The sequence below is a fragment of the Myxocyprinus asiaticus genome, chromosome 14 (genome assembly GCF_019703515.2).
Source record: "Myxocyprinus asiaticus isolate MX2 ecotype Aquarium Trade chromosome 14, UBuf_Myxa_2, whole genome shotgun sequence".
Lineage (NCBI taxonomy): Eukaryota > Metazoa > Chordata > Actinopteri > Cypriniformes > Catostomidae > Myxocyprinus > Myxocyprinus asiaticus.
The window spans coordinates 16,603,773-16,630,702 of NC_059357.1; the positions used below are offsets into that span (position 1 = coordinate 16,603,773).

A 26,930-nucleotide genomic window follows, 5' to 3' on the forward strand; every position below is an offset into this window, starting at 1 on the left:
GCCCAAAACCTATCTTTAATACCAGGCAATAAACAGAGCACACACACACACACACAGTGGGAGAGTGATTGAGGCAGTGAAGTCAAAACTCATGAACTACGTTAAAAGGGTTTTCTTGTTTCTTTTTTATCTGTCAAAATGATGTACATCATTTGGAATTATCCTTCAATATTTTAAATAAAAATCAGTAAAAGATGGAGAATTTTCAGTTATAGCAAACTCTGTCTATGATACGGCATAAAAACTGGTCTGCGGCATAAAAGTAGGTTGAGCACTATATACGGGTCAGTCAGGTATGCAGTTCTGTAACAATTTTGGAGGGTTTGGTATCCCATACAGCTCATAACTCAATAAGTAAAGCTGCGTGACTATAAGGAAGGATTACTGCAAGAAATAATTTAGCATGAATATGCGAGATACTTCAACATTTCTGAATGAACTACTAAATAAAAAAACATGAATATATTATTCCTTGCTTTTATCTAATATGTACAACAGAATACAGGCTTGATATGATGTACAAACCATTCTTTTTTGGGCCTCTCCATATAACCGCATCATCTGGATTACTGAGCAGGAAGCCAATGGACATGACGGCCAAGTTGTCCTCTACATACTAGACAGAGAGAATACATATGAATATTTGGAATGTTGAATCATAACATGTCGCTGGAGTATTGTTTTTATCACCATAGAGATTTTATGCTTATATGTATATCAATGTGTGAGGGAAAGTGTATATTTCAGGTGCTGAGATCCTTACATTTTGACAAATTAAAACATTTTTAATAAACTTTTTGCCTTAACTAGTTCATTTTCCAATGTTTCTAAGTTGTGACAAATTGTAAAAGTATTCCATGTAGTCTCTTAAGTAATATGAGGTCATAGAAGACATAATAATAATAAACATATAAGATTGAGCAAAATACTGTTTAAAATAGTTTTAGATTGAGTATATTATTTCACATCTCAGGACATGTCAACTACCCATTTAAACAAAAACACATCCTTTAAACAGATCAATGAATCATCAGAATATAACCACACCACTATCACGCCAAATCAAATGATATTTTACAAACTGTACTGATACTGTGTCTAAGTTAAAAGAAGTCAAAAGCTAAAGACGACAGACAGATTACAGGATCTCACCACTGGGACCAACCAGAGCCACTCTGATGAACCTGCAGAGATAAAAGGATAGGACTGAGATCACCTGTCCAAAACTTTCTTAGCACAGATTCTGACACGAACATGCAGCATTTGCTGTACGTGTGTTTGAAGTCTGTGGTGACATACCAGCTCTCCCTCCAACCCCATTATTTTCAGTATTGATGGACCACAGATGTCCACATCTAGCAGTGCTACCTAGAACAGGGAAAAAAGAATCTGCTAAGAGTATGTAAATTGCCATATGATTGTTTAGTAAAGACATGTGAACATTTACAAAGTGTGCCTTTATCCTCCTTAATATAATGTCATTGACTCACTGTGGTCCTATGCAGTACACTGAAGTTACCACAAGATGTCAGTGTAGCACAGATTACAGCCTGGTGAGACAGCAGCTGTTTGACCTGCTCTAACTCAGTTCTTATACAAGATAGCTGCACCAACATTTAAGTCCTACATCTAACTACACAAAGCAAATCCCCCTTCAATACACTCTTCGGCTATTTAAACTTGCTTGTGAATGTCACTTCTATCCTGCTGTGTAAAGAAAACATAACCTTTACCATTGCCTGTGTGGTATGAATGAAAGCTTCAGTGCTTTGGTCTCTTACATCTTAGTGTAAAGTACAGTGAATATATTATACCAGCCCTTAGTCATGGTTATATTTGAACTCTGGGCCAGATGTCAAGCAGAGCTCTGAGATAAGAACAGGTGCACAATGTGTTTATGTCTGAGTGTGCCAGTGTGACTCATAACACAAACAGTGCACTTCAAGAACTACTGCCAAAACTAGAGAACAGACAAGATAATTAAATTCATTTGAATTTCAAACTCAAATATAAACCTAATTAAAAAGAATCATACTGAAAACGCTTTCCTAATAATATGAGTTTGCCAACAGGCTTGATCAAATTCTAATAATTAAGAAAAGGAACAATATAAACTACAAATAATTAATTATTTCTAAAAATGGTGTGTAGGGAGCTTAATGTCATCCTGTCATTCATTTGGCTAAACTTTTACATTCCTGGCCATCGGGTTCAGTGATGTCCATTCTCTTATTTATCTATAGGCCCTTTCCCACTGCAGGAAGTAAACTACTACTTTTATAGTTCCTCTTAGCCGTTTAGAGACTTTAGAGGGACTTTTTAGCTCCTACTCAGGGGTAGGTACTTTTTGAGAGCAGAGGGACTGTGGGAGGTGCTGCAACCTGTGATTGGTCAAACACGTATGATGCACAAAGCAATTAGAAATGCAAAGAGTTGCAGGCGCCATGAGTAAACAAACTTGTAGCTGCTAGCTTGCTACACAGATAATTGCGCTAATTTTCCAATTCCCTTTAAAGAAATAACATAAAACCAACAAAGTATCTAAAGAGTATCACCTGTTTCACATATTATGTATGTGCGAGGGATGAGCAGAGCTGCTGCGTGACTTCAATGGGAGATACGGTTTGAGTTTTCATCGCACCTGTACTGTGTAACTATACAAAAAAATAAAGTGATTTCTGGATTACAACATTGAATTTTTCCTTGGATAGCGGACATAAATAATAAGATGTTCGAGAGTTGGTGACTGAAATCTATTATAAACTTAACCATCATGAAATCTAGTTTACATGAGGAAAGTGTTGCATTCCTGTTACTGCATGGTTAACTTGCATCAAGACGTCGTTAAGTCAATGGGTGAGTATTTCAGTACAATAATTTATGTTGAGTCATTAAAACCTTTATTTAAAAGATTGTGTTGATGAGCAGGTTTATAGTGCATTTTCAACATGTTTTCAGCTGAGTTCAGCATGTGCTGCATGATTAAAGTAGTTGAGCGCCTCATCTCTCATCTCACTGCTGCTTCAGAGACGCAGCACTGCCTGGCTCACAAGCCCAGTGTAAAGACTGTAACCTGAAGACACAGTTTGTGTAAAATAGCCCTCAGAAGTGTAGATCCGATCTTGTCATCCTCGATCTGTGTTGATGATTGTGTTGTTGCTGCTGAATCGTGTGTGCAAACAACGTCAGAAGAAAAATTGCTGACACTAGATGACGTCACTACAGGGGTTACTTTTGTGTGTTTGAATGCAAGATGGAAAGTATCCTTGGGTGTGCAATTCATCTTAAGAGAGCTCTCTCTCTTGGTTTTCTGTTTTAAGGTGCTCTCTCTCTCTATCTATCTATCGCAGTATTCAATATACACACTTCAGCAGGGCCTCAAACCCACAGCTGCAGATGTGATCTCAGGACAGGAAAACAATGGGATAGGGAACACCTATCAGAGGGCTGATATTCCTGGCATTTGTAAAGGAGATCATCAAAACTCTTTCCTCTTCTCTGACAACAGGCCCCCGTGGGCTGAAGCATGCCCACTATATTATATTGCAGCATGTGTTTAAATGATTACAGCAAATCTTGTACGATGAGTGTGTGTGTGTGAGAGACTAATCGGTAGCAAACTATGGGAACAGATAGAAATTCCAGATGTACTGATGATTTGCTTTTCTTTTCCTCCATTGAAGCCTTTACTTTTCATGCAACAAAGACATGACTTTTACCTAAATGAACTTTAAAGCAGCATAGAAATATCAACAATGATGTGATAACTTGCTCTAAAATATTTGGTCTAAACATCTAAAATAGTCTGATGACCTATTTGCCCCTTGCTTGAATGAAGCATTCTTTGCAACGACTGAACTAAGCACTGTATTCTTTAAAGATAGCCTCGGTGCGGTCACACTCAGAAGCTGTTTATTTCTCCCTGTTCCTCTGCTTCCTGAAGGAAATTTACTGAAAGCAAACTGGGGGAGTAAAAGAAGCCCAAAAAAAACAAAAACTAAAAAAAAAAAAACTCCACAAAATTAATTCTCAAAGGAACAAAGCAGGTTCCCTCACCCTGTCTTTAATTCTCCCTTTCACTCTCTCCGGAAATGGCCTCTTGGTGAGCATAGTTGCGGGGAGGGTAAGACTGTGGCAACAGAAGTCAGGGATTCTCCCCCAGCGCTACAGGGGAAGTTACACCACTTCCATTCAGAGTCTGAATACTTTTCCTCTGGCACCCATTCCTCTTTCCAGTACTTCCCTTTTTCCTGGTTTAAAAACACAAACATACGTGCGTGCCTTATTTCACATTCCTAAATCAATGTCTGAAAACCCTTCGTGCTCACTAAATATGAGCTGACTGAGGAGTGGAAAGGCACGTTTTAATCTTCGAAAAATGCAAAGAATCCCATGGACCTCTTGAGGGACTTTAAAGCAGCAAAAAATGAGCCTGCTATGTTTGAGATCAGATATACTACAGGCTTGGTTTCTATACAATTGTCTATATGTTCCATAAAGGTCTTAAAGAGCAAATAAAACAGTAAGGTTGTTTAAAAAGTTGTTTTTTGGCAGCAAAATTGCTCTGCCTTTTTAGATACCTCATTCTGGCCAAATTCTAAGGCAGCATCAAAAGGCAATTCCAGAATGCACTGTACCAGGCCCAAAAAAAAAAACAAAAAAAACATGAGTCATTGAGAGAACTGATTTGAAATATATTTCAACAATAAAATATAAATTCAAAATGTACTATATTTAGCTTATAAAGATTTGTAAAATGCTAACATCAATCTCTATTGAAATCAATTGTGATTTGAGTCATGTGAAGAACACTATTTGTTTGGCGTGCATAGTTGCTGCCTATGAAGAGTGTTCCAAATCAGTGCCGTATGAGGTTCCAGTTTGGTTAAGATGCTGCCTTTCAAGCCAGCTCACTAGGTTTTGAAGTTGAGATAATGAGTGTTGAGGATTTGATTTATATGACAGTTCTTTCTAGGGCTGCCCCCTAATAGTCGATCATACATTAGTTGATGAGAAGAGTCTTGGTCGACCAAGTTTTGATTGGTCGGTTGGTCGCAGAAAAAAAATCCACAGGAAAACGACCAGAAGTATTACTGCTGGTTGGACGCAAGGTGGTACTATGGGGTAATTTTCGTTAAGCAGGGTTAGGGTTAAGCCTACACAATAAAGCAAGACACCTTGATTTCAAAGTTTGAACTTCATTTTTTTTTATTTCTTTTAACAAAAATTTCAAATGAAACTGGAAATTTTTTTTATTCAACTTTTTGTAAGATGGTTTACAACAGTTGTGAAGGAAAAACGAAAAACTTAAATCAAATACATATCTAAATTCAAATTGCACTCCAAATGAAACGAAAAAGCAATTAAAATAATGAAGTGAAATAATAATAATAATAATAATTATATATATATATATATATATATATATATATATATATATATATATATATATATATATATATATAACCTTCCATTTACCGTCAGACATATATCCGTCTAAACATGCAGCCGGAAAATTACTTGAAGACATAAATGATAATTATCACTGAAATATAAATCATGGTTGGAGGTGTTTTTGTATTATTTAATGTTTTAATCACAGACATATAGGCTGCAGGGTTGTGGTCACAATTAACTGCTCTGTGGAAATAAAGTGAACTGAAGCTGAGATGTCTGAGGTAATTTGCCGCACTCATAGACGATACTGTTCTTGCAACAAAAAACAAAAACAAAAAAAAAAATAAATAAATAAATAAAAAATGCAGAAGACAGAAACAAAGAGTGAGAACCTTTTACATGCACGTGTTCCACGAGACTGCACACCTCCGTATCAGCGCGTCATACATGCGCATAGACGGCTTTTCTGTCATCTGTTCTTAATAAAACAATAAAGTGTGTTTCTTCAAGCACATGTCTGTGTGTCTACGGGCAAATTATTTTTTAATATTAATTTGATAATAATAATAGCCTAATAATAATAATAATAATAATAATAATTTAATACAAAACATAAACAAGCCAAATATCGTCTGACATCATCAAAGGCATCAGCTATCGCCGATCCCCGAGATCATATGCATTTTTCTCTATAAATTAACAAAATGTTCAGACAGTCTCCTTGCTGGTTTTTCCGACACATTCAGAATCATTACCGCATTTGCGGTGTCGCTGCGGCTCTCTTCATGCGTGCGCTTGTAAAATGTATATTTTAAAGGCTCATTATTACGGTTTAGTATTTCTCTGTAATGTAGAACGGTGTTAACAATGTTACCTACATTCTTTCTCAGCCTTGGAACTCAAACCATTTTCTGATGCATTTTTCTGATCGACAACTAGTCGACTAATGGCTTAAACTAACGCCTACTAAATCTTTGGTCGGGGGCAGCTCTAAGCCTTTCCATTCAGAAGTACAGTTACAGTATCCAACAAACTGTTGGGTGGTGTGACTTGGTGGTTAAAGATCTGGGCTAGTAAGCCAAAAGTTGTGGATTCAAACCCCTCAACAGGAGATTACAGAACTATTGTGCTCGAGCAAGACACTTAACCCAGGTTGCAATAATGTACTGTAAGCTGCTTTGGATATAAAAAAGCATATGTTAAACAAAGGATACTAAGATAATACTTCAGGTGGCCTTCAGCTATTCAGCTCTCAGTGGTTGGTCACACCACCATAAATACATCTCTAATGACTGATCAAATACCTCCAATAACGTTTTCATATGCTAATAATGAAATTCTCACATATCCAAAACAACACTGTTGTTAAAGGACTGAGACTTTAAAACTATCCAGCTACAGGCAGTTATTTTCAACCATCAAAACAACTGGCTGCTATATTCATCAGAATTCTGCTACTGCAATTGAAAACTGAATTCTGTCAGTTAAACCAACAGTATTTCCTAAGAAAGTGGCTTGGGAGATATGCAAAGCAGAATAAAATGTTTAAGATAGGCACAGCTCTCTCATAAAGGGTTTTTATCCTCTATGAAAGGAGAAGAGGGAGGACAGAGTTCATCCGAGGCAAATTCTTTCTTTTTTCTATCTTTTTCCAAAACAAGTCAAGAGGCTCATCTTGCAAATTATGGAAATGTATGCCATTGTATCTCTACAGACAAGCAGAAATAAATTAAAGAGTTATAAGGCACAGAAAGAGAAATGCCTCACAAAATTGAAAACAGCCTGTGAAGAAAAAAACAAAAAGATTTTACTCTGCAACTCAAGAACCAAAACAAGGGTGTTTGCAACATTTACAAACAGCACTTAAAATGGCACAAGAACAAGACACACCTGTGTCAAATACAAGTCTCTTCCCAGTTTCAGCTGGGTGTAGTATTTCCCCGTTTATCAAAACTATGCAACAGTCTCTGGGCCCTATTTTAAGCTAGTGCTAAGTGCAGCGCTATGCCATAAGTCATACATGCAAAGTCAATGGGCATGGCCATGAAGTTTTATTATTTTCATGAAAGCATGCGCTAAGTCAAGGAGCAAGTTGCTTTGTTGAAATTGCACATGCAAAGCGCTAATGGGCTGGGTCAATTGCAATTTAATTTAGAGGTTCTTCTCCGGCACCGTTTGCATCCTATTATATAGTCCATTCCTTGTCAAGCAACAGCAATATAAACAAGACATTCATAAGACATTGGTAGTGTAAATGGACTGTATGCAATGAATTAGAAGAATAGAAATATGGACTTACCTTTTTTTGTACATTAACTGCATCCTTGTTGAATGTCAGGCAAATTTCTATGACAGTGACACACCCCTTTATATACGCATGGAAAATGTGGTTCTCATCAGGATTTGGATTTACGCTCCATTAAATTATTAAGAATGTATGTATTATTTATCATTTTCATCTATTGACACAAAAAACATGGCTATTATTAACAGTGATTGTATCATCACGTACTTCACTTCTACCAGTCGATTTTGGTTTAAAAAAATTTAATTTATTTATTGAAACACGAAACAATTAAACCATAAATATTTCTAAATTCAAATTACACTTCAAAGAAAATAAAAATATAATCAAAATAACAAAGTGGTCCAAAAAACAAAATCATACAAAATCCAAACATTTTACTCATTTTATTTTCAACATTTTATTCATCCATCGGCCACTTTTGCCACTCTACGACAACAGGTGGAAAAATATAAATACAAATTAGATCATAAATACAATTGTAAATTCAAACATAATAATAATTGAAAAATAAACCATGACCTTGAGATAGTTCCAACACAAATCTTATAAATATTTGTTTCATAAAACGGCTACAACAGTGATCGTCATGGACATATTTTGATGTTCCACTTTATTTTCAGAGTTTGGACATGGACTTTATTACCACCTGCTGGTGGAATCTCAAAACTGCAAATGCAGGAAAAGAGCTGAACAGAAAATTGGACAAGACATGGCGCACGGTCCTAGCACGTAGCGCTGCAGTCTTGCGCACACACGGATATAGAGCCTTCTATGTGGAAATAATTTTTTTTAACAAAATCATATTTTTTTGTTAAAGGGATAGTTCATCCAAAATGAAATTTATTCCATCATTTAATCATGGATGTTGTTCCAAATACATATAAAATTTTTTTTCGTGGAACACAGAAGGACATATTAGGCAGAATGTTAGTCTCAGTGACCATTCACTTTCCTTGTAAGCAAAAAAAATAAAAATAAAAAAAATGACATGAACAGTGAGTAAATGATTTTCATATATGGGTGAATAATCCCTTTAAGACCATGATCTAACATAACATGCAACAATATAATATAATATAATATATATATATTTAATCCCCTTTTCTAACCAATTTGGAATGCCCAATTCCCACTACTTAGTAGGTCCTCGTGGTGGTGCGGTTATTCACCTCAATCCGCTTCTGAGACAGTCAATCCACTCATCTTATCACGTGGCTCGTTGTGCATGAGACTCCCAGCAATATGGAGGCTCGTGCTATTCTCCACGATCCACACACAACTTACCGCGCGCCCCATTGAGAGCGAGAACCACTAATCGCGACCACGAGGAGATTATCCCATGTGACTCTACCCTCCCTAGCAACTGGGCCAATTTGGTCGCTTAGGAGACCTGGCTGGAGTCACTCGGCACACCCTGGATTCGAACTCGCGACTCCAGGGGTGGTAGTCCGCGTCAATATTTGCTATATATATATATATATATATATATATATATATATATATATATATATATCACACAGTTGAAGTCAGAAGTTTACATACACCTTAGCCAATCACATTTAAACTCAGATTTCCACAATTCCTGACATTTAATCTTAGGTCAGTTAGGATCACTACTTTATTTAAAGAATGTGAAATGTCAGAATAATAGTAGAGAGAATTATTTATTTCATTCATCACATTCCCAGTGGGTCAGAAGTTTACATACACTTTGTTAATATTTGGTAGCATTGCCTTTAATTGTTTAACTTTGGTCAAACATTTTGGGTAGCCTTCCACAAGCTTCTCACAATATGTTGCTGGAATTTTGGCCCATTCCTCCAGACAGAACTGGTGTAACTGAGTCAGGTTTGTAGGCCTCCTTGCTCGCACACACTTCTTCAGTTCTGCCCACAAATTTTCTATCGGATTGAGGTCAGGGCTTTGTGATGGCCACTCCAATACCTTGACTTTGTTGTCCTTAAGCCATTTTGCCACAACTTTGGAGATATGCTTGGGGTTATTGTCCATTTGGAAGAACCATTTGCGACCAAGCTTTAACTTCCTGGCTGATATCTTGAGATGTTGCTTCAATATATCCAAAAAATTTTCCTTCCTCATGATGCCATCTATTTTGTGAAGTGCACCAGTCCCTCCTGCACCAAAGTACCCCCACAACATGATGCTGCCACCCCCATGCGTCACGGTTGGGATGGTGTTCTTCGGAAACAATTATTGGAAAAATTACTCGTGTCATTCACAAAGTACATATCCTAAACGACTTGCCAAAACTAGTTTGCTAATATGAAATCTGTGGAGTGGTTAAAAAATGAGTTTTAATGACTTCAACCTAAGTGTATGTAAACTTCTGACTTCAACTGTGTGTGTGTGTGTGTAATATATATATATATATATATATATATATATATATATATATATATACATACACACACACACACACACACACACACACAAAGTACTGTGCAAAAGTCTTAGGCACATAAGATGTTTCACAAAAGCATTTGTCTTAAGATGGTTATTTATATCTTCAGCTTTAGTGTGTTAATAGGAAATATAAATGTTAGACTCCCAAACATTCCTTTTGCAAATAAAATAGAATAGAAGAACAGGGAGACCTGCAAAAAATGGCATGGCACCCACAGAGCCCCCCAACTGAACATCGAGTCAGTCTGGGATTACATGAAGAAACAGAAGCAATTGAGACAACCTAAATAGATAGAAGATCTGTGGCGAATTCTCCAAGAAGCTTGGCACATCCTATCTGCCAACACCAAAGAAAAACTGTGTCCAGTTGTGCCTTGAGAATTGGTGTTGTTTTTAAGGCAAAGGTGGTCACACCAAATACTGACTTAGCTTTTTTATGTTTACTGGACTTTGCATGACATTATTTGATCAATGAAAACTATTTATGCCTTTATTTTTGAAGACATTCTCACTATGCAACATTTCTCACAAGTGCCTAAAACTTTTGCACAGTACTATATGTAAACATCTGACTTCAACAGTATTGTTCTCTCACTACAAAGTTTTATGTAAGCTGTCATAAGACAGACAAGTACATTTTAAGGTATGGAAGATAAAAAGAAATAACCACAAAATTTACATTAAATGTGAGATTTCTCTTTCCATTCCACTTCTACATGTGAATGAAACTACCTCTCTCATACATGTGTGTTGGAGTGGATGAGGCAGATAAGAGCGACTGTCTTATCTGCTGAAGGTTGCACTGAAGGGGCCTCTCAACGCTCTACTACTTCACATTTAGTTTTCATCAACAGGAAGCATGAACAAAACGCAACGCATACAACAGGATATTCCCCCTTGAGCTCATGTTCCTTGTTTACAGCCCTTCAGGAATCAGAGGGGTCCAAGCTTTCGACACAGCAGACAAAAGGGAGTTATCAGCACACAGGCTTGAATGGAGTGTGATGTTTGGCGTTATCTATAACACTAACACACACACACCACTGAGGCTTCAACTGTCAACAGAAGGGGTGTAATGGTTTATCGTGGCACAATACATAGCCGTTTAAAAATATGACGATGTGCAACGTGGAGATGGGTCAGTTTTTTACATTAAAAAAAATATATATATATTTTAGCAACTGTTCTATCCAATACATGCAAATGGAAATTGCTTCATTGCACAAAATGAGCTCTAAAATACAATTGCACACTAGCAGCCACAGGTGTTGTACGATGAGTTCGGCTGAAACTGAAATGTAAGCGAATGTAATACAGGAGCGGAAGAGAGATGAGCCTTTTCAGCACGAGGGATCAAATGTCTGTTTTAAGTGCGAGAGTGAATCTGCTCTGACTGCGCTAGAGAAACTTAAAGTTTACAGAGGTTTAATGAGAGTGCCATATTAATCTAATATACATAATACTGAATATTATGTATAATAATGCTATGGGGGAATATAATCCTAATGTAAAATGTAATTTCTGATTTAATTTAATCAGTAAATTATTATTATTTAACTTTATAAGCATGCACTTCCATTAAATGTATGTATTTTTGAAAATAATATTTAGATATAATCAGAGACAATATTATTTAAGGCTTTTTTTTTTTTTTAATCAGTGACAGTGTGTAAGCAGCATATGTATCTAAAATAATTCTGTATTTTCAGTAAGCAGAATTATTAGCATATATCTCCATTTGATGTCACCATTGCCCTGTTCTGGGCTGATTTTTAGTCCCAGTACATCTCTGATGGATCATTCAGCACTTTTAAGAACAGTACTTTTAGCTACATTTTAAAGGAAAGGGACTTTTTTCATATGTCTTCAAAGTAATAATAATAAAAAAACATTAAATCTTAACTTTTCTTGATTCAGGCTTAGTATTAAGAATCGTGAACTGAACCGTGAGTTCAGTATTGTGAACCGAACCGAATCGTGAGATGACATAATCGTTTCACCCCTAGTCAACAGTGTGAGCCAGTGCGCACGGGGACCCACTCACAATTGAGATGAGCACTAGAGTCTTATTCAAACCAGAGAAAAATACTTGATTGTGTCCAATTACCAGTGTTGGGGAGTAACAAATCTAAAAGTACAGACGCTTTTAGCTTTACTACACTTTTCAGTAGTGTGACAGTAGCTCTGCTGTTTTTAAAATACAGTAGCTTTTCCATTAACAAGCTATTTTTTCCTACAAGTTCCAGTGCAGTGTGATAAAACACTGCATTGCTTTTTTTTGTCATGTTGTATTGTGCACAACACTTTACAGCTAAGTAAGATGAAATAATAATCAAACACACTATTATGTCTTCTTTCTCTTAAACAGCATTGGGAAATCTGATTCATTTTAGTAAATCAGTTCATTCAGACAGTTCATTTTAATGAATTGGTTAAAATAAAACAATTCACAGATTCATTTGAAGTATCACATTTGTGAAAATTAAATATCTAAAAGATTTGGCCTCTTTTATAGCTTCAATGTAGCTAGCAGTTTTTTTTTAGTAGCTTATAGTGTAGCCAACTAATTTTTCAATATGGCAGCTTGACTGTTGTTGAACTACTTTAAATTATAAGCTTGTAGATAGACAAACAACAGTTTTAAAGTAGCTTTCCCAACACTGCCCTTTACTTAGTATTAGAGGTGGACCAATATATTGGTGTGGTGACGTGGGCGTGGCTGAGCGACGTCTTTGGAGAGCGAGGCCGGGAGAAGGATAATGGTAAGGATTGACACCTGTGGGAAATTATCTCTAACTGCTGTTCTGTGTTTCAGTGAGAGCTGGAGGGGGATAAAAAGGGTGTCCAGACTGCCGGAGGAGAGAGAGAGAGAAACACACGATGCTGACTGTGTGCTCATTCATCTTATGTTGTGCTGAAAAGCAGTTTATTGATTGATGCTGAAAAGTGTAGAAATAAAACTAACGTTGGATTGTTTACCCGGCTCCCGCTTCCTCCTTCAGAAAGAACTCAAGAAAGTCAGACAGTCGGTTTTACCGATTAATCGGTGCCAGTAGTTGCTTTTTTGGAACTATTGGTTATCGGCAAAAATCTATTCCGTTAGTTTTTTTGTTTTTTGTATTCCTCTGTGGCCAGCACTGGAGGAGTCCACAGCTAGAACAACTTGGTTCTACAGTATAACACCAGCCTATTGAGGTGAAATACAAACAATCACTGACTGACAGTTTTCATCCATATTTTTATCCTCACTTCAGTGCAAATTTGGTTATTAGCATATAAATTTGATTATATGAATCAAGTGTCCTAAATTGAAGTGAAGGCATGAAAAGAAAAATGCAACTATATGGAAACGTGCCCTTTCAGCAAATACATTGTGTCTCCAACATATATACGTATATACAAAATCCTTAATCTGGTGTGTGTGTATATATATATATATATATATATATATATATATATATATATATATATATATATATATATATATAGGCTTTAACAAGTTTAATTTGTTAAATTCTTAAATATAGAGCATTGTAACAGAGCCAAGTCTCCATCACTTCAAAATAAGTTTCCCAAAATAAGTGAGTTTATTACGGGCCAGTTATGCTCCAAATTTTTTCCTGGGTATAATTGGGATTTTGGTTGCACAATAAACTGCATCTGGGATTTTATTCATTTTGTCTCATTGCAACTTTGTGTGTGCCCATCATAGTAAGGAAAGACTAAGAAAACTTTTTAACATTCTATATATCGGCCGATTAATTGGTTATCAGCCTTTTCCACCATCTTAGTAATCGGTATCTGTAAAATCCACTATCGGTCAACCTCTACTAAGTATGCTATATGTTTATGTAACCACTGAGAAATAATAACAGTCTCTAAGAGAAAAAAAAAATCAATGCAGAAAAAAATACCAATACAATTGCACACAACAGCCATCAAATGAGGGATAGAGTGAGAGATATGAGAGAAGAAAAAAGCATGAACTATACTTTTAAAGACCTTTTAAGAGGTGCCACACACTGGAAACTGAGAGCACAGAACTCGATTCCTTGCGGCTTTATAGACGTCAGGAAACAATAGAGCGTTTCACATTGTGGAAGTCCCCAAGCTGAGAGATTTAAATTGTTGAGGGTTTGAAGATTATTTCAGTCAGTGAGCTGCCAAAGGCTACAGTCCACACACTGACAGCACCATTGTGGCCACAGTGTTTTGACATGAAATCAATACAACTCACCTCAGTGCGCTGGATCAGAAAGTGTCGCGGTCAGAGCCGTGCTCTTCTCAATAAACCCGGTAAATCCGGCCCTTTCTGCCACACACCCCTACACTTTACAAAGCACTAAAAATAGCCAGCTATCTCAGATGAAGAAACATTATTGTGAAGTGGTTGGCTTCGATGCTGAGATACAAACAGAAGATTTGCCCCCGTTAGCTGTTCTCTCATTGATTTAACCAATTTCAAGGTTCTGGCTGTTTGAGTTTCCTATTTTGATTAAAACGATAGTGTCGTAGCCAAAGGCGTCACACTAAAAATATCTGATATGATTTTGGAAATGTAGTGAAAGAGTTTGGAATTGTGATTAAATGTTCACAGTGCTGTAAGGCAAGAATGATCTGAACTGATCCACTGGAACAAGAGGCTACAATGTGAATATTAAATAAAAATGAAACTCTGTATAAAAAATGTATTTGCATGAGTCAAACTTACAGCCCATCTAAAGCAATTTCTGTTTCGGACAATGTGCAAAAATGCCTTCTAAACAGGGTTCCAATGGATTTCCATGACATCTCTATTGCTAATCTAGTCGTTTGTATATGATAAGGATTTAAAAACATCTTTTTATAGATTTTCTCAAAAAGTATTTGTAAAAATGCACTGGTATCCAAATAGTGACACAAATATTCAACAAACACAAATAATCCGGTCAACTAAGATGCCTTGAACTGGCCAATTTTTGAAGGCAGCATACTGCAGATGTGCCTTTCGCTGCCTATGACATTGCATAATCCAGTGAGTGCAGTTTGGCAGATGGTTGAATGAATAAAAATGCCAGTGAAGTTCAAATGTTTGTTTAATTACCTTGGTATTATAGGGACATTAAGGTATTATTAACTTTTTCAATGGAGAAATGTGTCCTAAACATTGTCTTTTAATCTTTAGAGCTCACTAGAATTCATTTTAAATCATTAAACTATGTCTGTCAATCGCTAACAATTTTTAATTGAATAAATTACATGGTATGGCAGTTAACTAATCTAATTAATCGCAATTAATCGCATACATAAATATTTGCTGAGAAAGCCCCTCAAATAACAATAATTCAATATATAATGATTAAATAATTATAAATAGTTATATTTAAATAATTAGACATAAAATATACAGTACCTGTGCAAAAGTCTTAGGCAGATAAGATGTTTCACAAAAGCATTTGTCTTAAGATGGTTATTTATGTCTTCAGCTTTAGTGTGTCAATAGGAAATATAAATGTTAGACTCCCAAACATTACTTTTGCAAAACAGAAAAGATTAGAATAGAAGAACAGGGAGCCCTTCAACAGATGTCATGGCCACTACAAAGCCCCCCACTGAACATAGTGTCTGTCTGAGATTACATATAGAGACAGAAGCAATTGAGACAGCCTAAATAGATAGAAGAACTGTGGCGAATTCTCCAAGAAGCTTGGAACATCCTATCTGCCAGCAACCAAGAAAAACTGTGTCCAGGTGTACCTAGGAGAATTGGTGCTGTTTTAAAGCCAAAGGTGGTCACACCGAATATGAATTTAGCTTTTTTAAGTTTACTGGACTTGTATGACATTAAGTGATAAATGAAAACTACTTATTTCATTATTTTTGAAGACATCCTCACTATGCAACATTTTTCACAAGTGCTTAAAACTTTTGCACAGTACTGTATATATTTAAAAAAAATAGTAATACAGATAATTAAAATGCATTTCATTATTTAGGCACACAAGTTAAGCATTAAAAAAGACAATACAAAAAGTGGCTTTAGAATGCAATATATTGTTTAAATTGGTGGGCAGTGGGCAAGTCATAGAGACTTGCATGGGACAGTAGACGCTCCCGCCCCCACGAGTCTTCCAGCTATGGGTAAATAGTGTGATGGTAACACGGCATCACTGGGCGGAAGAAATTCCAAGACGAAGTCAACGGCCAGGGCGGAAGGGCTGCAAAACAGCTCAACGGCTACGTGTTCGTGACCAAGGCGAGCCACCGAGTTGGAGGAATTCGGCTGTGGTCAGGCCTGGAGAGGGTTGGGCTCTGCCAGGCATCAGATGCCCTAGACACGCCACATGATATGAAAACCAGTACAAAATCCATACTGGATCGGTCGTCGCCCAGGTCACCAAGGACCACACCTTCCGTCGTGCTTCAGGGCAGAGGTGGAAAGTATGCTACTGGTGCAGAGAGCAGAAAGATTTGTACTAGGAACAACATCACCATTGGCACCTGGAATGTTAGAACACTAAGAGCAGCAGGTAAACTAGAGGAACTCACACGAAATGAACAAATACCGCTGGAACATCCTAGGAGAAACAACTACTTTGGAAGGTCACAAACTGTACTTCAGCGGCAGAGAGGACAAACATGAACATGGAGTTGTGCTCTTTGTTCACAAGGACAGCGTAAGTACTGTTATGGAGTGTCAGCCGGTCTCCAGCCGGCTCATCACCATCTGACTCCGGGCAACCCCTTTTAACATCACCATCATACAGGCATATTCCCCAACATCAGATTATGATGATGCAGATGTGGAAGACTTCTATGACCAACTACAAGAAGTTATGGATAAAACACAGAGGAAAGACATTCTGGTTGTGCAAGATGATTGGAATGCCAAGGTAGGAGAGGACGCTTGTAAGACCTGGAAAGGAATATGTGGGCAATACTGCAATGCACAGACAAACGAGAGAGGCCTGAGGCTCCTGGAATTCGCAAGCTACAATGACCTTATGCTTGCAAACACCTTCGGCCAACACAAAGTATCCAGAAGATGGACATGGCACAGCCCAAGCGGATACCAGCACACTCAGATTGACTACATCATGGTGAAGAGGCGCCTATAGTTGAGCGTTAACATCGCCAAGACTCAAAGTTTTCCAGGAGCAGCCTACGACATGGAGATCAGTGCAGATAAGACCAAGTTGATGACCAACAAAACCAAGGGATTCAGTTCTGAAACCAGGGTCAATGGTACGAAGCTGAAAATAGTCCACAGCTTTAAGTATTTGGGGGCAATTGTAACAGATGAAGGATCGAAGCCTGAAGTTCTCTCCAGGATAGTGAAGACAACAGCAGCGCTGACAAAACTGAAGCCCATCTGGAGTGACAAGAACATTGCACTCAGCACAAAGATCAGACTGATGCACTCACTAGTGATCTCCATATTCCTCTATGCCTGTGAATCTTGGACCATAACAGCTGACTTAGAGAAAAGGATTAAGGCCACAGAGATGAGATGCTTCCGAAAGATCCTTGGCTTCTCATACAAAGATCATGTCACCAATGAAGAGATACGGCAAAGGAGCAGACACGCCATTGGACCTCATGAGGACCTCCTGACCACTGTGAAAAAACGCAAACTGCAGTGGTACGGACATGTCTCTAGATCATCAGGACGTTCCAAGACAATCTTGCAAGGCACCGTACAAGGGAAAAGAAAGAGAGGCAGGCAGAGAAAGAGGCGGGAAGACAACATCCGAGAGTGTACAGGCTTGACATTGAGCGACTCCCTGAGAAAGACAGAGAATCGAGAGGAATGGAGGAAGCTGGTTGTTCGGTTTTGTGTGGTGCCCCATTGGTCTACCAGACTAAGGGACTGAACTGAACTGATATTGTTTATTTCCATATTACTAAACATAAGCCTATCATTGGTCTACAGTTCAGAGCAACCTATTTTGCAATTGAATTCGTCAATCAGTCCGAGATGTATTATAATGGCTTGTCTGAGGAATGCGTCAATGTACATCTGCGTCAGGCGCAGGTTGTGTTGCGTCATACAAATACAGTTTTTAGGTCGCTGTTAAAACACCTCTTGAGATCCCTGCGTTCAGATTTGCACTCTATCTACGCAAGAACATGTTCTCATCTTGTGTTGTCTGCTCTCGGTAAGTGTGGTTTGTTCTCTGTCTGTATAAGCTGCGCGTTGCCTATACAGCGTGATTCGCTTACTGCCCCCTGGAGAAAATAGGTGATACTCCATGCTTGAATTGCTTATATGGAAGGAATATTCCTTATTACGGTCCAGAGACATAATTAACTGTGTACATTTTTTTATTGTGTTATTTTTTATCCAATTAATTACACTGAATTCTGTTAAATCGACAGCCCTACATAAAACATGACGTTACAGTGCCTTAGAAGTTGGTCTCAAACCAGTTTTTTTAGGAGGTACATTAATAAAAAACACTTAAGGATCTTGCTGATCTGGCATCATTTCAATCTTTTAGGTTTCAAAGTTTTAGCATGGAATATCAACTTACATATTCATCATCATCAAAAAAAGAAGAGTCAATAGGATCCTAAAGTCAGTGCTTAATATTAAACAACTAAGCACTTTAAACCTCCACTTTAATTTGATTAGATTCCTGTTAATATTATTGGATAGTGCCAGGCATTGTGTGAGATTTGGTGCCAACACATAAATGCTTTCCTCTTACACAAGCTTCCCAGAAACTATGGATGAACCAACCAACTACTGATAACTAAACAGGTCAACAAACTACTTAGCTAGGAGACGATATAAACAAAGAAAACCAGATTTCACAGATCAGGCCTTACTGAATCACACTTTGACATATCATTGTTAGTTGTAATAATGAATTGTTTAAAAACACAATTTTCAGACCAAACCAATAAGTAAAGTGTCAGTCAAAGCACTGCTATGATGACATTTCTGAATAAATGTATTAAAAAATGAGGACAAGAGCCTAAACCATGCCCAAGACTAATAATGTCAGGCTGAAATGAGTGCTCATGGGTTGGGCTGGGCAATATACACTACCGTACAAAAGTTTAGGGTAATTTACTCATTCTTTATTTTTATTTTTTTTTTCACATTTTAGAATAATAGTTAAGTCATCACAACTATGGATAATAGAAATGGAAATATGGAAATTATGTTGTGACTAAAAAAATCCAAAATAAATCAAAACTATGTTATATTTTATCATCTTCAAAGTGGCCACCCTTTGCCTAGAATTTGCAGAAATGTACAATTGGCATTTTCTCAACCAACTTCTTGAGGTATCACCCTGGGATGCTTTTTAAACAGTATTGAAGGAGTTCCCATCTATATGCTGGGCACTTAGTGGCTGCTTTTCTTAATTATTTGGTCCAAGTCATCCATTTAAAAAAAAAAAATTTGTTTTACATTTTAGTTTTGTAATTAAATAAATTAATATGTTGGCACAATTATATTTTTGTCTACAAAACTAATTTCAAACATTTAAGCATACGTCTTCAGATCAAAAGATTTTTAAGATCATGAGAAACATTTCAGGCAAGTGACCCCAAACTTTTGAACGGTAGTGTATATAGAATATTTACAATATATTTTCAATGTAATTTTGTTGGTGGAATTTAAAGCAACGTTGTAACTACCGCAGTGATTTTAATGTGCTTTTTTTTTTTTCATTTTACATGCTTTACATTTTTTTTATGAAAATATATATGTATACATTGTTGTTTATTAAAATGCATTGTTATATTGTGCATATAATTATAAAAAGTATTAAATATTATTATAGGAAGCTAAATGTAAGGACTGCTACCTTGGCTTAAAAATAGGATCTCAAAAAAGGAGTGGTGCTCATTGCTGAGTGGGGCTGCTAACAACATTAAATGAAAAAAGAAAAATGTGCAAAGCACTCAATCTCTTATGGTATTCAAAATTACTTTATTGAGCCACAAACATAAAAGGGCATTGTCCTGACAAAGGCAGCTAGTCTGCCAATACGCATTGGCTTTTTAACCTTTGTGGCCCAATAAAGTAATTTTGATTAAGTGCCTTGCACATTTATTTCTTTATTTTTAGTTTGAATATTATTCTTCATTGTGTTCATTTAGCGAAAAACGGTGTGGAAAACATGCATTGATTATTTTTAACTACATTTTTTACTATATTTAGATTAAGAAGCCTTTATTGTCATTGCATCGAAATACAACAAAATTTCAGAAACTGCACCCTCATGCCATACCAGATGTGTATGACTTTCTTTCTTCAGCAGAACACAAATTAAGATTTTTAGAAGATCTCAGCTCTGCAGGAGAATGGGTGACACAATTTGTATGCTCAAAAAAGAATGTAAAGGCAGCATAAAAGTAATCCATAAGACTCCAGTTGTTAAATCCAGTCTTCAGAAGTGATTTGATAGGTGTGGGTGAGAAACAGATCAATATTTAACTTGCTAGAAATTCTCCTCCCTAACCAGTAGGGGGCATATGCACGAAGAATGTGAATCACCAAAAACACAAGAATAATGTGAAAGTCAAAATTTAAGTGGAGATTGACTGAGCAGGGAGTAGAATTTATATTAAAAATTGACTAAAATATTGATCTCTTTCTCAGCCACACCTATCAAATCGCTCCTGAAGACATTGATTTAATGACTGGAGTCATATGGACTACTTTTATGCTGACCTATGTTATTTTTGGAGCTTTAAATGTTTGGCCCCATTCACTTGCATTGTATGGACCTACACAGCTGAGATATTCTTCTAAAAATCTTAATTTGTGTTTTGCTGAAGAAAGAAAGTCATACACATCTGGGATGGTGATGAGAGAATTTTCATTTTTGTGTGAAATACCCCTTTAATAAGAATTAATATATTGAATATCATCACATTTATTTATCACCTTATCCTTCTCATGGATAGTGTGGATTATTCTAGACAATAATTTACAAGACACACTAGTGTAAACCACAACTGTATATTCCACAATCAATAATAAATCTAGGATATTAAGATTTCCTTGGGAAAATGTAACATTACTATAAACAATTACCTTTCGGTTAATAATATAAAACTATTGCATCTTTAAGAACTCATCGAACAATTAAAATGATAACCCATCAAGTGATTCAATTAATATGATCAAGGCTGTGTTGACAAATTCTACAATGGTTGTTTTTTTCTAAGCTGTGACATCTGATTCTTAAGACCTTTATAAAGTAAGTATAGGAGAAGAGGGCTTACCTCTTTGGAGTCATCACTAGCTAATGCATGTGATAAATGAGCACTAAAAGTACTCTTTCCAACACCCCCTTTCCCAGACAGAACTAGAATCTTGTGCTTCACGGAGGTCATCTTCTGTCTGATTTCCTCTATAGCTGCAGTGGGGAAAAGGTGGTTACAGCCTTCAGATTTAGGCAAAAAGGTACATTAATTTTAAAAAAGTGTTGTGGTTCTTCTTTATCTGCAAACACATATGTAGGGTTTAAAGATCCCATGAAATCAAAATTTTTTTTGAAAGAGTTTTGCATTATTCCAAACTTTTGACCGCCAGTGTGTATATATATATATATATATATATATATATATATATATATATATATATATATATATACACACACTGGCGGTCATAAGTTTGGAATAATGTACTGATTTTGCTGTTTCGTAAGGAAATTGGTACTTTAATTCACCAAAGTGGCATTCAACTGATCACAAAGTATAGTCAGGACATTACTGATGTAAAAAACAGCACCATCATTATTTGAAAAAAGTCATTTTTGATCAAATCTAGACAGGCCCCATTTCCAGCAGCCATCACTCCAACACCTTACCCTTGAGTAATCATGCTAAATTGCTAATTTGGTACTAGAAAATCACTTGCCAAACACAGTTGAAAGCTATTTGGTTCATTAAATGAAGCTTAATATTGTCTTTGTGCTTGTTTTTGAGTTACCACAGTATGCAATAGACTGGCATGTCTTAAGGTCAATATTAGGTCAAAAATGGCAAAAAGAGAAACAGCTTTCTCTAGAAACTCGTCAGTCAATTATTGTTTTGAGGAATGAAGGCTATACAATGCTTGAAATTGCCAAAAAACTGAAGATTTCATGCAAAGGTGTACACTACAGTCTTCAAAGACAAAGGACAACTGGCTCTAACAAGGACAGAAAGATATGTGGAAGGCCAGATGTACAACTAAACAAGCGTATAAGTACATCAGAGTCTCTAGTTTGAGAAATAGACACCTCACATGTCCTCAGCTGACAGCTTCATTGAATTCTACCCACTCAACACCAGTTTCATGTACAACAGTAAAAAGAAGACTCAGGAGTGCAGGCCTTATGGGAAGAATTGCAAAGAAAAAGACACTTTTGAAACAGAAAAAAAAAAAAAGAAAAGGTTAGAGTGGGCAAAGAAACACAGACATTTGACAACAGATAATTGGAAAAGAGTATTATGGATCTTAACCCCATTGAGCTTTTGTGGGATCATCTAGACTTAAGGTGTGTGAGAAGTGCCCGACAAGACAGCCACATCTATGACAAATGCTACAGGAAGCGTGGGGTGAAATGTCACCTGAGTATCTGGACAAGCTGACAGCTAGAATGCCAAGGATCTGCAAAGCTGTCATTGCTGCACGTGGAGGATTTTTTGATGAGAATTCTTTGAAGTAGTTTAAGAAAAAAAATTCAAATTGTAATAGTAATATTTCACATTATTAATATCCTGACTATACATTGTGATCAGTTGAATGCCACTTTGGTGAATAAAAGTACCAATTTCTTTCCATAAGAGCAAAATCTGTACATTATTCCAAACTTTTGGCCGCCAGTGTATAAACACATATAAATGAATATATACCAGGATCAGGGGCTTTGGCAGCACCGGATGAACATATATTCTGGTTTGGACATCCCTGACAGGCAGATGATTTGCCAGCCTGGTCACTGCCTGTGCCTGGACAGTCTAAAGAGATTTACAATAACTAAAATTAATCAATACATAAACAGAAATATATAAAATGCAACTGAACTGATGACTCTGTAAGCTTTGCTCTCCCATGTCTGTCTTTAACTGAAATGATTAATAAACAAAAATATACATGTAAACAGACATAATGGTACACCTGTCCAATTAAGTTTGCTGATGACACGACGGTGGTAGGTCTGATCACTGACAATGATGAAACAGCCTACAGAGGGGAAATGCACACTCTGACACACTGGTGTCAGGAGCACAACCTCTCCCTCAATGTCAGTAAGACAAAGGAGCTTGTGGTGGACTTCAGAAGAAAAGACAGAGAACACAGTCCCATCACCATCAATGTAGCACTGTGGAGAGAGTCAGCAGCTTCAAGTTCCTGGGTGTCCACATCACTGAGGAACTCACATGGTCCATCCACAGTGAAGTCGTTGTGAAGAAGGCTCATCAGTGCCTCTTCTTCCTGAGACAGCTGAGGAAGTTTGGAATGAACCGCCACATCCTCACATGGTTCTACACCTGCACTGTAGAGAGCATCCTGACTGGCTGCATCTCCGCCTGGTACGGCAATAGTACCGCCCACAACCGCAAAGCACTGCAAAGGGTGGTGCGAACTGCCAGACACATCATCGGAGGTGAGCTTCCCTCCCTCCAGGAAATATATACCAGGCGGTGTGTGAAAAAAGCTCGGAGGATCATCAGAGACTCCAGCCACCCGAGCCATGGGCTGTTCTCACTGCTACCATCAGGTAGGCGGTATCGCAGCATCAGGACCCGCACCAGCCGACTCCATGATAGCTTCTTCCCCCAAGCAATCAGACTTTTGAACTCTTGATCTCCCACGATCAAAATACATCAGCACTGCACTTTATTACTCTTACTCTTATATCTCACACTGGACTGTCATAAATTATATTATTATTATATTATTTTCTCTCTTAACAACTTACTATCAACCGACAGCCTGAATGTCAATACAGTACAATACAATCTACTGTACATTCTATATATACTACTATATATACTTTTTTATATATTTTTTTTATTTTTATTGAATAATGTGTATATTGTGTGTATTGTATACTGTACAGTGTATGTTATTATTTGTATATTGTTGTGTGTAATTATGTGTATATCTGACTTTAAATTGTGTGGTGTTAATTTGATGTTATTGTAAATTGGTATATGTCTCATCACTGTCACGACTGCTATGTTGATCGGAACTGCACCCAAGAATTTCACACACCATTGCACTTGTGTATATGGCTGTGTGACAATAAAGTGATTTTATTTTATTTTATTTGACCTTTCAAAAAACAAACCAGAAGCAAATTCCCAGATTAAGTTTGATCCCATGTTGTAAGTGTAAGTGTATTTATGAATGTTTAAGTAGCCTAAACAGTAAAGTAAAAGTCAAAGCAGCTGAAACAGGCAATTGCTGAGACAGACTGTCTGACATGACAGATGTAAAGTTTTTTCAGTTTCCATGACATAAATAAACAACTAATGAGGGATCAAGACACCGCGGATATATGGATAGCTAGCAATAGCGTAATGTAAACAGTAAATGTTTTCTTTTTAAAGCGCCTAATGTAAAGCCCTATAAACATTTATTATGAAACTCACGCTCTGGTGCATCACTAGGAACATTTGCCATTTTCAAACACGGGCGCATTTCCTGGCAGCGGTGCAACGATCATAACATTCCCCGGAAAATTAGTCTACCAAATGTAAAAGTTCCCGTACTTTTGCGCGCAGTTACATTCGTTATTTCGTTTGAAAACAGTGAAACTGGTAGTAGTAGCTGAGCGTTGGGGTAAATGTGCTTTGGTGCATGTTTCAGTCTGTGAAATATTTAATAGCCACTGATAAAAAAACAAACAAACAAACAATCCATTTTGACGAAAATGTTTTACTTTCTGGGTGGATGTAAAGGGTCAAACGTAAAATGTGAAATTGTATCATATTGGGCCAGTGTAATGCATTCCAAGCTTGAAAGGCCAACCATCAGACCCATAGCAGAATTGCAACGTTTGTATAAAGTGATAAAGTAATACCTAAAATAAAAATTAAACCCCATAACAGTAGCTGACACTCAACTGTATCAAAACAACTGTCCAAGGAGAAAACTGCATATTGAATGTCACAGCTTGCTAAAGTATCAGTATTTTCCCATTGACTGCCATTGTTTGTGTAAATTTTTTATTAATCTGTGGCTTCCTAAAAAACCAAGGGAAAAAATACATAAATATAAAATACATAATCAACGTCCATGCTTGGGTCTCTTGGGGTTAAACAGAATGTGAAGACTGAATGGTGGTCATCATTTATTTAAAAAAATTCAGAGTGTAAGAACATAACCAAAAGGCTTTAATGAATACTTTCTCTTTGCATACACTTTATTTGTTTTTGGTTATTTGTACAGTAGACTACCTTTTGTTCCTTTTTTCTAAAAATGCAACAAAAACAAGTTTAACAATTTTAAACTGATCTATAGATTTAGCTCAGGGCGATCCAGATACTGCAGAAATGCTACCAGTGAAACTGTCTTTTTGTTTGTTTGTTTTGGTCTGTATGTTTGCAAGTGACACATTTACATTTATTCTTTTAGAAGGTGCTTTTATCCAAAGCAACTTAAAAATGAGGAATACAGCAAAAGCTATTCGGCATAAGGAGGCAATAACATGAGAAGTGCTGCAATACAAAGTTTATAAATTGCTCAGAGAAGTAAAGTAGGGAGGAAGGTGATAGACAATGGTGAAAGAATGGAGTATGATATTTTTTTCATGAAGAAAGAAGACATGAAGAAAGTGCATTAATATGATTAGGTCAAGTACTCATGAAAGAGATGCATCTTTAGATGCTTCTTGAAAATAGTTAGAGAATCAGATGCTCGGGCGGAGTTCTGAATTTTGTTTCACCAGCGAGGAACAGCAGAAATGAAAGTCCCTGAATGTGATTTTGTGCCTCAATGCCTTGAACTTGATGCTAGCAACCAATGGCAGCCAGTGCAGTTTGATGAAGAGAGGCAAGACATGTGCTCTCCTGGGCTTGTTGAAGAGGTTGCAGAGGTTTAACTGTACATGCAGAAAGTCCTGCCAGAAGAGCATTGCAGTAGTCCAGTTTAGATATGACAAAATCTTGGACAAAAAGTTGTGTAACATGCTCAGATAGGAAAGGTCTGATCTTCCTAATGTTGTACAGTGAAAATCTGCATGATTGGGCTGTCAACTAATTGTCAAACACAATCCCAATATTTCTGGTTGTCCTGGATGGTGTGATCTTTGACATGTCATGATGTTGAATGATGAAGTTATGTTTTATGGCTAGGCTCGATGGAAAAATGAGAAGTTCTGTCTTTGCTATATTTAGTTGAAGTGTTTTTCCACCCAGGACAGTGTGTCTACCAGGCAGGCTAAGATCCGTGCAGCAACCGTAGGATCGTCAGGCTTGAATGAGAGGTAGAGTTGTGAGTCATTGGCAAATCAACGATAGGAAAAGCCATGTGCCTGAATGACAGATCCCAGTGGTGTCATGTAATTGTTTTGAACGTTACATTTCAAGAAACAAATAAAAATATAAAATAAGAATGAATAAAAACAATCTGAAATGGAAAAAAACTAACATCAAAGGGTAAATTTAAACTCAGTCTTTAAATAAACAGCATCCTTTGTTAACAATATTTTCTGCTTGCATTTGCTGATCAGGATTTACTAATGCGCTGCTAGAGTTTTCAGTCAGGATTCCTAAATGTTCAGTTACTCTCCCTGAATTTTCATTCACAGTTCTGGCACAAAACTCTCATATGGGCGGGGCTAACTGAGATGCGTTCTCA

General features: G+C 36.9%; 1 protein-coding gene across 1 annotated transcript; it reads right to left on the minus strand.

Moving 5' to 3' along the window:
- Nucleotides 1–31: 31 nt before the first annotated feature.
- On the minus strand, nt 32–24,784 carry LOC127451146 (cytosolic Fe-S cluster assembly factor nubp1-like). Its single transcript, XM_051715604.1, has 6 exons — nt 24,722–24,784; nt 22,976–23,080; nt 21,359–21,492; nt 1,300–1,368; nt 1,153–1,184; nt 32–616 (listed from the first exon to the last, which is right to left on the minus strand). Exons 1-6 carry the CDS (start codon nt 24,768–24,770, stop codon nt 610–612), a joined length of 396 nt encoding a protein of 131 aa, XP_051571564.1. The 5' UTR covers nt 24,771–24,784; the 3' UTR covers nt 32–609.
- Nucleotides 24,785–26,930: the final 2,146 nt, after the last annotated feature.